General features: G+C 41.3%; 1 protein-coding gene across 1 annotated transcript in view; it reads left to right on the top strand.

The window, feature by feature from the left end:
* SYCP2L (synaptonemal complex protein 2 like) overlaps positions 1-15,910 on the top strand; it is an 87,427-nt gene that overhangs the window by 55,573 nt on the left and 15,944 nt on the right. Inside the window, exons 17-22 of the mRNA XM_075270835.1 lie at positions 4,705-4,754; positions 5,858-5,900; positions 6,571-6,688; positions 9,728-9,780; positions 12,442-12,586; positions 13,906-13,991. Of these exons, the coding sequence (XP_075126936.1) occupies positions 4,705-4,754; positions 5,858-5,900; positions 6,571-6,688; positions 9,728-9,780; positions 12,442-12,586; positions 13,906-13,991 (495 nt within the window). The remainder of the gene's footprint in view (positions 1-4,704; positions 4,755-5,857; positions 5,901-6,570; positions 6,689-9,727; positions 9,781-12,441; positions 12,587-13,905; positions 13,992-15,910) is intronic.

The raw sequence follows: 15,910 nt of genomic DNA, 5'->3' as shown, positions 1-15,910 counted from the left end.
GGCCATATTGCTCCCTAAGCAGTTGGCAATTGTGAAAGTCAGAGCTCACACAAAGGGAAGAGACCCTGAGAGTATTGGAAATGAGAAGGCTGATTGAGCAGCGGTGCTACCACCATGGAAGGGTCTCAACCAGGTGAGAAAAATAGCAGACCCCAAGGGGCTGTACTCTTAGGTGACTGGTGAGGAAATTGAGAAATGGACAAAGGCTGGTGCCAGAGAATGTGAAGGAATGTGGAAAATGGGGGATAGACTGTGTCTGCCCGCAGCAGCATACCCCCAAATGGCTGGTTTGGCCCACGGTAAGGTGCATGCCTCTCGAAATGCCATGGAGTCACTAGTGGGTAAGTTATGGGTTGCCTCAGGATTTGGAAGGGCTGCAGGGAATCACATAAAAGCATGTCACATATGTGCTCTACACAATCCAGGACAGGTAGTTAAGACACACCGCATGCACACCAAAACCCCTGTATCCATTACATACAATTGCCTGAATTTACAACGTACAAATGTGTTGGTCTGTGTGGAGATTTGGTCTCAGGTTGGATCAGCCGAGCAACGACGCAGGTAACTGCCAAGAAATTGATATCTGAGCTTGTGTGTAGATTGGGGATACCTGAGAGGATAGAGTCTGATAGAGGTACACATGTCACAGGTGAAATAATGAATAAAATAATGTATGTATTGGGGATTGAGCAGAGTTCAGGCAAAGTAGAAAAGGTTTAAGTGCACACTCAAGGTGCTTTATGGAAGGGTGCTTAGACTAAGGGTTGTATTTTCCCCAGACTTCACAACTTAAGTATGATAAGTACTGCCAGCTATGTCCAGAACTTGTGTCAAAGACTGAAAGTAACACATGAACAGGCGTTTTCTTCTATTCTAGACCCTGTTTGATCTTTTGATTTTTTCCAGGAGCACATAGCTTGCAGGTGGTGATTGAGTGATAGTGAAAAGACATATCAGAAAGACGGCCCCTCCTAAGTGCTGATGACAACTGCCACCTCCGTCAAATTGGAGGATACCTGCTTCCCATTATACAAAGATTCCTGAATCACGGCAGGAATGAAGAAATGGACATTATTTGTTTGTTTTTTTGTTTTGCTTTCCTAAAAGGATAATGGGGATATGGCAAAACATTGTACAAATTGCCATGGGCATATTGTGTATATAGTATTTTCTTTCAAATTAATTTTGATATGTTTTAATAGATGTTATGATAAAGATAGATATAAGTGGTAGACATTTATAAAAAAAAATATCAGATGGGGAATCCAGCAGGGCTGGCATTTAGGGAACTAAGTGAACGTACTCATCTGATATGAAAAATAATAAATGTCTTAATGGGGGAATTGTGGGGGAACAATAATATCTTATGAAAAATTGTGTATAGAGGTGGGGGCTGAGATGGTTCTATCTGTCCATCTCTCTCTCCCAGAGAGATGCAGTTTGGATCTTGCCAGACTGGTTATGTAAATACTATGCTCTGTGTATTGGGTGATGCTATCTTACAAAGAAACTAATTAAAATGGAGACAGTTCGGCAGGAACCACGGGCATTGTTAGGAAGGATCAAAGACCAAAGACCCTTTTTAAGATAAAGGGACAAGAGAAGGGTAATTAAGTTAATTGTCTCCAACAAGGATGTCTATTGTCTTTAGAATACCATGAGATAGACATCTAGGATGTGTATTTGAGACATGTGCTGATGGCTGCCATTTTGATTGATACATGCGGCTACCATGTGCTCACAAGACTCCATTTTAGAGTAAAGCCAGCCCTCAGGGGGGTGTGTCCTCTCTCCAGTTTCTTATCCAATAGATATGCATCAGGGCTATTGTTACAAACTTCTCCACCAATAGATGTTAGGCTAATTATACTAGCCAATCCTGTTCTGTCTATGCCATGTGATATATACTTTGTTCTAGCCACCATTAAACCAGAATCCATTTTGATACACGACCACCATGTGTCTTGTGGTTCTCCAGGCTAAGATGGCGGAGGCCGATCTTGGCCTGTTAATTAATTTTCCTTTACAGACAGCATATCTCTGGGGTATTATGATTTTCCCCCGACAAGCTGCTTTTTTTTTTTTTTTTTTTTTTTTTTGTTTGTTTTACGATTCCCTTCCAGCTTTTTTGTATTACACCCATACTCAGAAGCAGAAGGATGTGACAATTTCTAGTGCCAATATAGAGAGAGAGGGAGCAAAATGAAATTCAGTGCAGGGTTTAATGGAATTAGGAGGCAACATCTGTAGTTTGAAGTGTATTACAAAATTTTTTAATGAAAAAAATGCTGCCAGAAAATCGATACTTATCTAAATGTTTATCATCAAAAATGGAACGTCACACAGTAGGTTGTGCTATAAATTTTTTAGTGTTTTATTCGGTGTTTCAAGTAGAGTTTAAGTTAAACGTTTTTCGGTACATTAAAGTACCGTCATCAGACTCTACATACAGAAAAAATAAAGACAAAAAAAGAAATTACATTCATATGAAAAAATGTGCACATAATTTACAAAATATACAAGTTATATACATTTAAAGGCCCAGTTGTAAAAAGGCAGGAAGTACGATGGTGGATTTCCGCATAAAAATCGAGCTAATTCAGATATTCCATATACTGCGACATGAAGACAGAGTAACCGAACTGAGTGACAGGTTGTGAGGTATACACAATAAACATTTTGGAAAGCGGTGTCATAGTCTGGTTCTTTGGTCAGGAAATTTTTGAGGTTGCGGACCCTGGAGGGTAAATTGCGGCGGGGTGTTTAATGAGCCTGCGATCTCGTTGCCATGGGGGCTGGGGGGGGCCGTAGGTGTAAATTGTCGGCCTCTCCTTCCTGGTAGTCCCCTTGATGTCTGACCTGTAAAATAAGAGGAGCGATCGCTGCCTATACTTGAGTCGGATGAATCAGGAGAGGTGAACCTTCGTCTTGGATCTTGTTTAGTTTGTGGATAACCTTCCTTCCATTTGTATACTCGGTCGTTTTGGTAGTCCTCTTGATCGCGCAGAAATTTTTTTCTTTTTTGTGTTTGTAGATCTGTAGATTGTAGTATGGAACTCCATTGTGTTACGCTGGCAGAATATGTCAAGAATCTACGGATTCCACGGGGACTTAGGATGTCGGTTGTCCCTACCATCTTCAAAGATGACAAAGATTTCTGCAGCCAATTTGAATTAATCCTCAACAAATGCTCATTCGACATTATGACGCTAACCGTCACCTTTCTCCAAAAGAGTATTACTTCTCTACGTGCACAGATTGAGAGAACGGAAGCTCAATTACGCACCTCGACTTCAGAAACGGAATTCACCACCTTAAAAGAAAAAACGGAAGCGACTCTGCTACAATATCGCAAAGATCTACAAACACAAAAACGAAAAAAATTTCTGCGCGATCAAGAGGACTACCAAAACGACCGAGTATACAAATGGAAGGAAGGTTATCCACAAACTAAACAAGATCCAAGACGAAGGTTCACCTCTCCTGATTCATCCGACTCAAGTATAGGCCGCAATCGCTCCTCTTATTTTACAGGTCAGACATCAAGGGGACTACCAGGAAGGAGAGGCCGACAATTTACACCTACGGCCCCCCCAGCCCCCATGGCAACGAGATCGCAGGCTCGTTAACACCCCGCCGCAATTTACCCTCCAGGGTCCGCAACCTCAAAAATTTCCTGACCAAAGAACCAGACTATGACACCGCTTTCCAAAATGTTTATTGTGTATACCTCACAACCTGTCACTCAGTTCGGTTACTCTGTCTTCATGTCGCAGTATATGGAATATCCGAATTAGCTCGATTTTTATGCGGAAATCCACCATCGTACTTCCTGCCTTTTTACAACTGGGCCTTTAAATGTATATAACTTGTATATTTTGTAAATTATGTGCACATTTTTTCATATGAATGTAATTTCTTTTTTTGTGTTTATTTTTTCTGTATGTAGAGTCTGATGAAGGTACTTTTAATGTACCGAAAAACGTTTCACTTAAACTCTACTTGAAACACCGAATAAAACACTAAAAAATTTATAGCACAACCTACTGTGTGACGTTCCATTTTTGATGATCAAGCAGGGTTGGGACCCTACGCTCACACTACTACTCATCTCCTACTGCAACCCTCTTACCACTATCTAAATGTTTAGGTACTCTTTAACATCTCTACTTACAGTAAATGAAAACATTCTTGTTTCTTCTCAAGTGCTAACAACCTTTGAGAAATCTTTCCCGTATTGTCCCTATGTGATTTAAATTATTTTTTGACTGTAAATTTACAGCTAGGGCAGGTTCACACCTACGCCCGGTCTCTGCTTTGCAGGTTTCCGTCTTCTGCCTGAGAAACTGGACAGGAGACAGAAACCGGCAGTCAGTTTTCATTCACTTGAATGGGTTTGAAAAGTGTGTGAGTGGCTTCGGCATCTCCGCGACGAAACCGTTTTTGTTTTTTTTAACCGGACACAAAGTAACTCACGGGCGGACACTGACTGCTGGGTTTCCGTCTCCTGTCCAGTTTCTCGGGCAGAAGACAGAAACCCACAAAGGGGAGACCGGTCGCAGGTGTGAACCCGTCCTTCTGCATTGTGCTATTACAGTAGTCAGAATGTGCCCTTGCTCATATGTGTAACCACTGTGTGCATTGAATTCCTTTTTTTGTTGGTCTTGACACAAGGAAGACAAATTTCTTTTTATTCCTTAGGAGTCTGCTGTGAAGGAGAAAGTATTAAGTCCAGTGATTACACCCAACAGGTATTTGTCATTCTCTCCAGTTCTGAACGGTTTGTTTTTTTTATATGAAGTCTGGACATTTCACATTTTAGTTATTAATATCCATATTATTATTATTAATCAAAGTTTTTGTTTTTTAATAAGTCACTGCTCTACTGATTCTGGCACAGTTGGAATTATTTTGTCTGCCATCAATGTTCCTGAGCAATCAATGCTGTTAATTTTGGACTCTTTACTGTAAGGAGAGCGGTGTCAGGCAGGAGCAGACAAGGGGGCGTAATTCTGAGCTCTGACGCTGGCTGGTTCTCATTGGAGCTCTGAATCACGCCCCCTGCCTAACACCTCCCTTCTGAGATTGCAGAGCTTAGATAGTATATCAGACATCAAAACTAACAGCGCTTAATTCTCTGGATTGGATGGACCTAGAGAAAAAAAATGTAACTTTAATAGAATCAGTGGTTTTGTGCACAAATGCGAAGAATTTGAATTGGTGAAGGTGGTGAAAGGTTCTCTTTAAGATGAGACTGTTTTACTGATGGCCATATTGATCAGGTTTTGAAGGCCCGGTATGCGCATTTGAGTGCAACAGCCTCCTTATTGTTTACTTTGGCCCAGCAGCCACTTACAAATAGCATGGTATTTTGTGCAGTATGGACTATTGTAAGTGGTCACAGCACTTTGAGGGCTCGTTCACACGCCGTCACGTCACTCTCCTCCTTGCCCCCGTGTGAACTAGCCCTGAAGGTGCTGTGGAGCTTGATAAACAGCTGATCAGTGGGTTACTGATAGTTGGATCTAATATTGAATGGCACCAGATGCCATCACTCCATTAATTCTAAAACATGCAAATACACTGACTTGGCATTGCAAATAAATGTATACACATTAAATTGGTTAAAATGTTAAGTTGCAGCTCAATAGTCAAACTATTGTGGCTTTCTTTATTAAATAGCCCTCCAAATATAATGCCACTTACAGCGTTTTTTTTTTTGTTTTTTTTTTGTTTGTTTTTTTTTAGTAAAGAAACTACTATTTTGTTGAAGCAATGTTTGACTTTTTTTTTTTATTTTAATTTTTATTTTATTTTTTATGTACAAACAAAGGAATACTAGTAATATTTCCAGCCAGTTAAGAACACCTTATTCCCAGAAAACTGAAGCCAAAAAGGTAAGTTGTTTGTTTTGGGGTTTTTTGCCTTTTATAGTAGGCTGATGCCGTACTTTTACTTGTTTAGGTGCAGATGAATTGTAGTATTGTTTATTTTATTTATCTATTCATTCATTCATTCAACCCTAGAGACATGTTTGTTATGCTTGCTGCAGTCATTTATCATTTTTGGATTTTTGTTTTTCACTCCCCACCTTTCAAAAAAAACCTTAAACTTACTGCATTGACGTACTCACAACCTGGTAAAGGCATGTAATTTTGAACTTTGGAAACTGTTTTTTTTCCCAAAATATTCACCAAATTTTACTGTTTGACTTGTAAGCCTTATAACATTTGTAGAAAATTAAAGGGTGATTATGATTAAAGTTTAATACCAACATAAAGCAGAGATATGGTACATTAAATGTATGAATTAATTTGGGTGGTATGACCCAAACACATAATTTCAAAATTATAGAAAACACCCATGCATGACCCCATCTTGACAACTAGCCGACTTAAAGGGGTTGCCCCCTTTTAGAACAATACTGAGAAAAATCGTATGGTTTGTATAATGGGGGTAGGCAAAATGAATGAAAGCAAGCAGAGATCTAGAAAACAGTGAGGAATTGATATTGAGTGCTTCCATTGTTTCATAATTTATCCATAACTTCTCCATTTACTACTGTAGGCAGTTGACCATAAAGATTCCTCTGAAAGTGAAAAAAGCTGGATCCTGGAATATCGACGTGAACCATCAGCAAAATCTGCGGACTACAGTCGTAAAAAACGAAAAAGTAAGCTGAAAGGTAACGCAAGTTAAATTAGTTTCACATAACATGGCACAGTTTATATTTATGAAATTATGTTGATCATATTTACAAACTGAATTTTTCTTTTTTTTTTCTTGCAAAATAATAATTGAACTAGATGATTAATAGGGCTGACTGTACCTCCCAAGATTTAGTTTGGTTTCGGTAGCTAAGATCCCAGATTCATTGCAGATCAAACAAGTTCGGTACAAACCACAACTTAAATTGTCTTAAAACTTTGTGCATTACCATCAGGAGTCTGAGGAACCTTTCTATTTAATTGCTGCCTCTGTAAGGCAAATGCAGCTGAAGTTATGTCATAGTGAAAGTGACGTGTATGGAAAAAGGATGGTAAGCAGTGGATACAAACTTCAAGTTTCACTATACACTGTGCTTGGTTCCACGCATTTTATGGGTCAGTTCACACGTGAACTGCCCGCGCGGGTTTTGACACCGAGAGAGACGCGGTGAACTGCGTCTCTCTCTTGTCAAAACCCGCCTGCCGCGACCATCGCGGTCGCGGCTTTCCCCTCCGCTGTGGGCTCAAATGAATGAGCTGACATAGGAGGGAGCTGCCGGGGGCGGAAGCCGCGTGGCTGAGCCCGCGCGGCTTCCGCCTGAAGAAAGGGCATGTCCTTTCTTTTCTCCGCTAGCGGCAGCCCGCCGCTAGTGGGAAAAAAAAAAGCCCGGTGGTCTACATAGACCACCATTGTAAAGGGGCGGATTTTGAAGCTGTCAAAATCCGCCCCTTTGCCTACGTGTGAACTAGACCTAAGATTTAAAACTCTCCAAAAATTGCCCTTTTTGGCTAAGGCCCCACGTTGTGGAAATGCAGCTTTTTTTTTTTTTTGTAGATTTTTTTTTTTTTTTTGAGCCAAAGCCAGGACTAGACAGAGCAGAAGTTAGAAGAGCATTCTATATTTTTCTGATTCCATTTGTAGCTTCTCCTGGCTCTGGCTCAAAAAACCGCAACAAAATGTGCAACAAAAAAAAGCTGCATTTCCACAATTTGGGGCCTCAGCCTTTGGGGGGAAAGGAGCTTGCATGTGGGTTTTTTTTTATACACAAGTTGGCTATATTACAAAAAGCAATGGTTTTGTAGAAAAGTCAAACTACTTTAACCTCTTAACGCTCTTATCAGTAATAGTACGTCGCTGCATGAACATCGTTCATGCTTAGCTCAGTACTATTACTGACCTGTAATGTTGCGACATTACTCCCGGCACCCGACTGTGTTACACAGCCAAGAGTCGGGACAAGCTGCCCCATTGGAGCTCCGGTTAGAGCTCCACTACGATCAGCAGTTTTAACCCCTTAGATGCCGCATCTAAAGGGTTCCACGTTAATACGGACCCCTGGGCACCCCCTACAGTGAGATCGGTGGGTGCCTGATGAATTTTATGCAGCCTGGGGTCTGGCCAGTGACCCCGGGCTGCTAGGACCCCCTGTTACTTAGTTGATCCTGCCGTGATGCAGGAAGTGAGTCTATGCGTCTGCAAAGACTCATTTCCTCTATAGACTGCAATACAAGAGTATTGCAGGCTATAGTACTGGACCAGCAATCAGAGTATTGCTGGTCCAAGTGTCCTTATGGGAGAAATAAAACATTTAAAAAAAAAAAAAAAAAAAGTGTAGAAAAAAATTAATAAAATGTGTGAAATAAATAAATCACTAAAGCCCCAAAATGTCCTTTTCCTATATTCAATGAGTTATACGGTATTAAAAAAAAAATATCAAACCTAAAAATTAATAAAAACAATGCATATTTGGTATCGCCACGTCTATAACAACTTGTACAATAAAACTAAAACATTACTTCACCTATACAGTAAACGTCGGGGGAGGGAACGCCGGAAGTAATAATTTTTTTCCATCTCAACTTACAAAATATGCTATAAAAAGTGATCAAAAAGTCACATGTACGCCAAAACAGACCCAATAAAAAGCACAGGTTGTCCTGCAAAAAATAAGCCCTGAACCGACTCTGTCAACTGAAAAATAAAAATGTTACGCATTTCAGAAGATGGCGATTCAAAAATCATTGATTTATGTCCCCAAATGGGTTTTTGTTCTGCAAAATTACCAACTCATAAAAAAAAAAACTTTAAATGAGGTATCGTCGTAATCGTACCGACCCGCAGATTAAGGCTGAGGCCCCACGTTGCGGAAACGCAACTTTTTTTGTAGCAGATTTTGTTGCGGTTTATTGAGCCAAAGTCAGGAGTGGATTGACCCATTCCTTTTGTGGTCAATACTAGGTTTGGCTAAAAAAAACGCAGCAAAATCTGCAACAAATGAAGCTGCGTTTCCGCAATGTGGGGCCTCAGCCTTAAAGTGGCTCTATCATTGGGAAAAGTCATTTTTAACTAAGCACATACTTGCATAGCCTTTAGAAAGGCTATTTCACACCTAACTTTTGTATGTAAATTGCCTCAGTAGTTTTTTTTAATGAGCCCCTTTTTTATTCATATACTAATTAGCTTCCAGCAAGCACAGGAAGTTCCTAGCAGCACTCCTCTCTGCTATTCTGTCCTATGTGTGTGCGAGCAGGGAGATGAGTCATCAGCAGCAGCCTGTGCTGTACACACATAGGAGAGAATAGCAGAGGGTGCATGGTGGAGGCTAATTAGCATATGAATAAAAACGAGGCAATTTACGTACAAAAGGTATGTGTGGAATAGGCTTTGTAAAGGCTAGGCAAGTATATGTTTGTGTTTTTATTTATTTATTTTTTCTTTAATTTGTCTTCCTCTACATTTTTTTTTCCTATATTTTATTCCTTTCTTTCATTATTTTCATTCTTTATTTCTTGCTTTAGAATAAGATAAAAAAGTATTCTTTATTGTACAAATATATGAATATTAGGGAATTCAATTTATTCTAGTACACTTTTATTTTCGCACTACATACAGTACAAAAAAATTTACATTTCATTTTTATGCCTGTTGTTAATAGCCCAGATAAGCCATTTTTTTGCAGATTGGAGTAAAAAGTGTTTGTATATTCTGTATTTACATGGTTATTAATTTATTTCAGTACTTCCATTGTCTTCACAAAGCTCTAGTGAGGAAAAACAGCACAACAAGAAGGTATTTATTTATTTTTTTTCTTATTTCTAGCAATGAAAATAAATCTGTTTTTAGAATGTTCTCGTATCTTTCAGGCAGGATTCACACTAGTGTTGGAGTCTTCATAGGAGACTCTGCCGCTGAATGCACCTAAACTCGGCTGAGAAAAAAAGTCCTGCAAAGGGGACTTTTTTTATCCACTGGTTTCAGCATGAAATAGGCAGAAACCCGGCAGATCCCATTATAGTGAAGCCTCTTTTTAAGTGGACAGGGTTTCCATCTTCTGGGTTCTGATATGGGTCCAAAGGATGCAAACCTGGATGCTAGTGTGAACCTAACATAATGCAACTAAAATAAAAAGCAAGTTTGCAAATAGTCATTGTGAACAATATTATCCTATTTGTGTGTACTGATCCTATTAAGACCTCCTTCCTGTGCACTAGTTTCCAAAAGTGGTTCTACGTTTTACAAACAGATTTGGGTAATTTTATTAAGACTGGCTGCAGTTTTCTGCATCTGTTGTACTTAGATGCACCTCATCTCTATTAAGAGACTGCCTGGCTAAAGCGGGCACTTGAGCCCCTCACCTCTTTATCCAATATCCGGATATTTATAATAAGGGGAATTTTAAGTCTCGCTGTCTGCTTCTGCATAATTTGCCAAATTTATCAAACATTGACCATCTATAAGTCTAACACTTCTGTCCTGAGATGTTTCTCCACGTTCTATGCTAACCGCTCACTGGTGTGAGGTTATGACAATTTTACACCTGAGTGGTGTAAATACAAAAAATGTTGCAGTGTTACTACAAATGAGCTCAAAGATTTATTTGTAGAGTACAAGGTTTGATAACTTCCCCCAACTGTGCCTCAAGCAGTTAATGAATGTGGCATAAGGTATGTATGTTAGTATTTGGGAATAAATAGTGCCAGAATTATGGAGCATTTTTGTTAGGATAGCAGATGCAGTTCTGAGCCAATAGTGAGAACCAGCACTGACACACTGATCAAAATGGTAATTACACCGCTGAGTGTCCACACACCAACTCCAACCCCACAGTGGTGTTCACCAGAGGCCCAGATGGTTGGCATGGACTTGGCAGGACTGTGGGAAGAACAGTACGGGTCAGGAAATGCCAGACACACGGCGCACCACAAATCACAGCAGAACAAGAAACTAGGAACCAAGAAAGCAGTGGCGGGTGGTGGTCAGCAGGTGGCAGCAGAGTGCCAAAGCATAGTCGCTCAGTCCAAGTTGTCAACAAGAGGGCAGCACAGTACAGAGGGTAATCCAGAGGGAAGGTCAGGCAGGCCAAGTCAGTAACAGGAAAGGCAAAGCAGTACAAAATCCGGTTTCAGGAAGCAGAAGTAAATCAGCCCTGTTGTTTGGCACCTGACCCTGAAGTAACATATTGCTTACATGTTTCTTTCTTATTAATCTATTACTGAGCACTGTCAACTCATTTGTGGTCGCTACAAGATATTCTTATATTCTCATGCCATGGATGAAATTTTCAAACCCTGCACTACAGAATGCTGATGTTTAAAGATACAAAAAGTTGCCAAGTAAAGATATGCAGTTTCTTGAGCTCATTTGTGCAAACATTTCGCATTTTGTTAAGACTCACTCCTTTTTGGAAGAGTGAGTGTGGTTATCCTGTCTAGTAGATCTCTGTACTCCATGTTTAGCCAATGAGACAAAGATGCAAAATTACTGCGATCCCAATCCAGTGAGTGGATGGTGTAGAAAGTGGAGTAACTTCTCAGGACGCTATGTTCAGCTGAGCGTATATGTGTTGTAAACCGTAGAAGAGCGTATACCACTTCCAAGCATCTGGTGGCAGCTTATTGTTCCTGAGATGAAAGGATCAGGTAAATTGTAATTTAACATACTTGTTCCTTCTCTCTGACATTATCAGTCTGGAGAAACTCCCTAAGTGCTAGTTCACACAGGGGCAATGAGGCAGTTTTTGACAGCAGATTTTGCCTCAAAATCTGCCTACATACAATGGTGGTCTATGAAGACTGCTAGCTTTCGTTTTCCTGCTAGCAGTTTTTTTGCTGCTAGCAGAAAAAAGTGACACGACCTTTCTTCAGGCAGATTCCGCCTGAGGAAAGCAATAGAAGTGAATAGGAAGCGATTTTTTTCGGTACCAAAATAAGCCAGGCGGTTTTTACGTGTGAACTGTGAACTAAGGCTGCGGCTCCATGTTGCAAGTTTTGCTGCTTTTTTTTTTATCCAAACCTTGGTGTGGTTATAAAAGGAATGGAAATTATATAAGGCTTTTATACTTTTCCCTTCTGCTCAATCCACTCCTGATTTTGGCTCAAACACAGCAAAAGCTGCAACAAAAGAAGCTGCGTTTCCACAACATGGGACTGCAGCCTGAAACACAAGATAGCCAACCAGTCCCATGGCATTCAGATAGATATATTTGGATAGAAGCTTCGTCTTTAGGCCTATAAATAACTAGGATCTTTTGAGAGGATTCATAAGGCCTTTTTCTAGGGTGTCGTTAGAACTGTTGTACATATGTGTAACTCAAGGATATGGAGCTACTGCATGTGTGACAATGAATCTATTAAAAATGAATTGGAAAACTTATTAAACACACTTTCAATATATCATCTAAAAAAACTCCCATTATACTATGTAGAGACTGCTCCCTTTTTTCTTTTATAGTTGAAAGGGCAGCCTTCGAAATTTACAGAAATTAAAATCGTACCTAAACAAAGAGGTGCGGCAGAAAGTCTTTCATTCTCAGAGCTAAAACTACCTGGCATCTCAGGCTTGCTAACTCCAAGGCATTCACATCCTCAAATTTCAGGTGGGTATGTGTTGGGTTTACAGGATGTTCATCATTTACTGTAATGACATGTTGCTTTTTATCACAGGATACAAATAGGCATCCATTTTATAGTATATCCACTAGACATTCTGTGTATGTGAATATGGTAGAGCCTTGCACCAGCAGTGTTTTAGGCCCTTTGGGTGAATTGAGCCTTTAACCAGCAGAGTTTGTCTTTGGCCCTTGGGGTGACCCCCAAAAAATTAGATTTCAGGCCCTTGGGGTGAGCCCTAAAACATTGATTTTCAGATTCTTGGGGGGAGCCCTAAAACATTAATGTGTTTTTTTTTTTTTTACGGTGAAGGTGGTGTTGGAGGAGGAGGAGGAGGAGGAGGAACTTGTGTACTGGCACAGACACATTGAACTGTGTCTCATCAGTACTGTGGACGGGACATGCTGGTTGTGGGTCCACAATATCTGCTATCCACCCTAGTATAGGTTCCTGGTGCTCAGCCCTCGTCAGCACTACACCCTGCACCCCACTTGATGTTGTGGCATTGCTGGCTGCCCTTCTCCAGTATATATTGGAGTCGAGTTACTGCGGCCTGGATCCCCTCGTCCTCACCCCCTCGTGCTACTGACGAGGGGCACTGCTGGCAGCCCCTTTCCAGTAGCTGTACTGTGGACTGGATTTCCACGTCCTCGCCCCCTTGTGCTACTGACGAGGGGCACTGCTGGCAGCAGTAGCTGGATTGTGGACTGGATCTCCAGCTGGATTTCCACGTCCACGTGCTCTCCCCTGTCCTTTGATGCTACCCTGACGCATCTTTGGCAGGTTCAGTGTATGTGTACACTGTTCCTGCAGTGTAGCTCTGAAAAGAGCTTTTTTTCACTTTTCCTGCCTAGCACAAGCTAAACTTTCTCTCTCACCCTGCTCACGATGTCTTTCCCTAGCACTCCAAACCGCATCTGAAACGAATATGGCTTACACTAGTCTTATAAATCCGAGGTCACCTGATTTCGCCAGCCAATGATGTTTTCCAATTTTTTTTATGCCTACGTTTTCCTGCTTCCTGTGCCACTTTCCCTGCGCAGTTATTGGTGCAAAAAAAGCGCCAGCGAAAGTAGGAGGGCATACAAATTTTTACTGCGTTTACCGCGTGGTATTCGTACGAAATCGAATATGTCGAATACCTTAAAATTCGATCAAATACCTACTCGATTGAACAGCATTCGCTCATCTCTAATTATTATACTTGCAAAATGATTTATTGGTTTGTATTATTGGTTTGAATTACTACAAAATGGAGTTGGTTCTATGGTATGTTTAAAATCTGTCATTGCAAACCTTTCATTAGGCACTTTGCATTTATCTGATTTGGATGAAGACACAATGGATCCTGTACAAGAAATGTCTTCACCTGAAATAATTCAATTTGAAAAGGTAAGTCTAACGCCTAAGGGTAAGTTAACACATTTTTTTTTTTTTTTTGCCACCTCAAAATATGTCTCAAATAATGCCTCCCCACACCCTTAGGGCTAGTTCACACGTAAAAACTGCCTGGTTTATTTTGGCCCCGAAAAAACTCGCTTCCTAATTAGGAAGCGGTTTTTTGACTTTGAGGCGTTTTTTGGAGCATTTTCTGTAGCAGTTTTTGGTAAAAACTGCTTCAGAAAATGCCAGGCGGTTTTCCCCTCCCCTAAAGTGAATGGACTATAAAAAAAAAAACGCTAGGCGTTTTCGGTCGTGTTTTTTTTCGCGCCGCCGTTTGTTATATAATCCGGTTTTCGTCAGTATGTAAATGAGTTCTCTCGCAGCACTGGGGGCGGTCCCCAGCGCTCAAACAGCACTGGGGGCGTCCCCAAAGCTGCCAGAGAACTCTCCAGCGCCGCCTCCATCTTCTTCAGGAGCGGGTCTTCTTCTGGGGGTTGGCTTCAAACTTCTAGGCCTCGGGTCTAGGGCAAAGCCGACTGTGCATGCCCGCCGGCTTACACAGTATTGTAAGCAGCCATTTTCTTGTGGCCGTCAGCATGCGCAGTCGGCTGCCCGAGGCCTAGAAGTTTGAAACCACGGCCGGAAGAAGACGCGATGAAGACCCGTTCCTGAAGAAGATGGAGTCGGCGCTGGAGAGTTCTCTGGCAGCATTGGGGATGCCCCCCAGTGCTGTGAGAGAACTCATTTACGTACCGACGAAAACCAGATTATATACCGAACGGTGGCGCAGAGAAGACATCTAAAGGTAGGAGACGAATAGCCTTTCTTAAGGCTATTCCTATGTGGTAGTGAGAAAAATAATAAGTTTTAATGATAGGATCACTTTAAGGCACATTTCGCTTCAAAAATCTGACTGCAAGAAGCTGTGAATTTACCCTTAATGATCATTTTTTTTTAATGTATTTATTTAAATTTTCAGATGTCTTTTAACAGCCATAACTTTTTTTTTTTTTTTTTTAAAGTAGCTGTATACTATCTCTTATTAGGCCTATAGGTTGTACAGTGGTTGACTGACAACCCCTACCATTTGTAGTAAGATTACAGCCGTGGAGACCAACAATCGACCCCCAAGCTTCTATAGCAACCTACCAACTGTATCAGTCTCTGAGACTTCTCTTAGATAACATGGGCAATAGAAACTAAAGCATCTAAGGCAGACCTGGGCAATGTGCGGCCCGCGGGCTACATCCGGCCCTCTGACTGCTTCTATCCGGCCCGCATAGCTAGTGGAAGGTTTTTGAAGGACCTGTGATGATGTCATCACAGCCTATCACCAGGATAGGCTATGACTCATTAGTGGGCGGAGCCACACGGGACTGTGTGCTTCCTGCAAGCTGCCGGCAATGGAGGCTGCTGGATGATAAAGAGAGAAGAGACAGCATGTGTGAGCAAGATGGGGAACTAGGGGCAGATGTAGGGGGGCAGTTAAACTTAATGCATGTGTAGGGGGGACATTAAACTAGGGGGCAGATGGAGGGTGACATTAAACTGGGGCAGCTGGAGGAGGATATTAAACCATGGGTGGTAGCTTGAGGGGAAATGTCTGCCTCTAGTTGCCCCCAGTTTAATGTTCCCCTCCAGCTGCCCTAGTTTAATGCCCCCTCTAGTTTCTGCTAGTTTATACTGGGGCACTAGGAGAGGGACTTAATACTGTGGGACATTTGGAGGAAAACATTATAATGTGGGGGTGTATAATGTTAGGGTGACTGTAGGAGGATTTTACTTTGTGGGGCACATGGAAAAATGATTGAGAATGGGTGGAGTCAGCAGGGAAGTGGGTGGAGCTAAATTTGCTATGACGCGCATGGCCCTCTAGAACCGTTACAATTTCTCATGTGGCCCCATGGGAAAATTAATTGCCCACCCCT

This window comes from Leptodactylus fuscus, chromosome 4 (genome assembly GCF_031893055.1).
Source record: "Leptodactylus fuscus isolate aLepFus1 chromosome 4, aLepFus1.hap2, whole genome shotgun sequence".
NCBI lineage: Eukaryota > Metazoa > Chordata > Amphibia > Anura > Leptodactylidae > Leptodactylus > Leptodactylus fuscus.
Note: the sequence above shows the minus strand (reverse complement) of the source record. Positions and strands in the feature narration are given on the sequence as shown.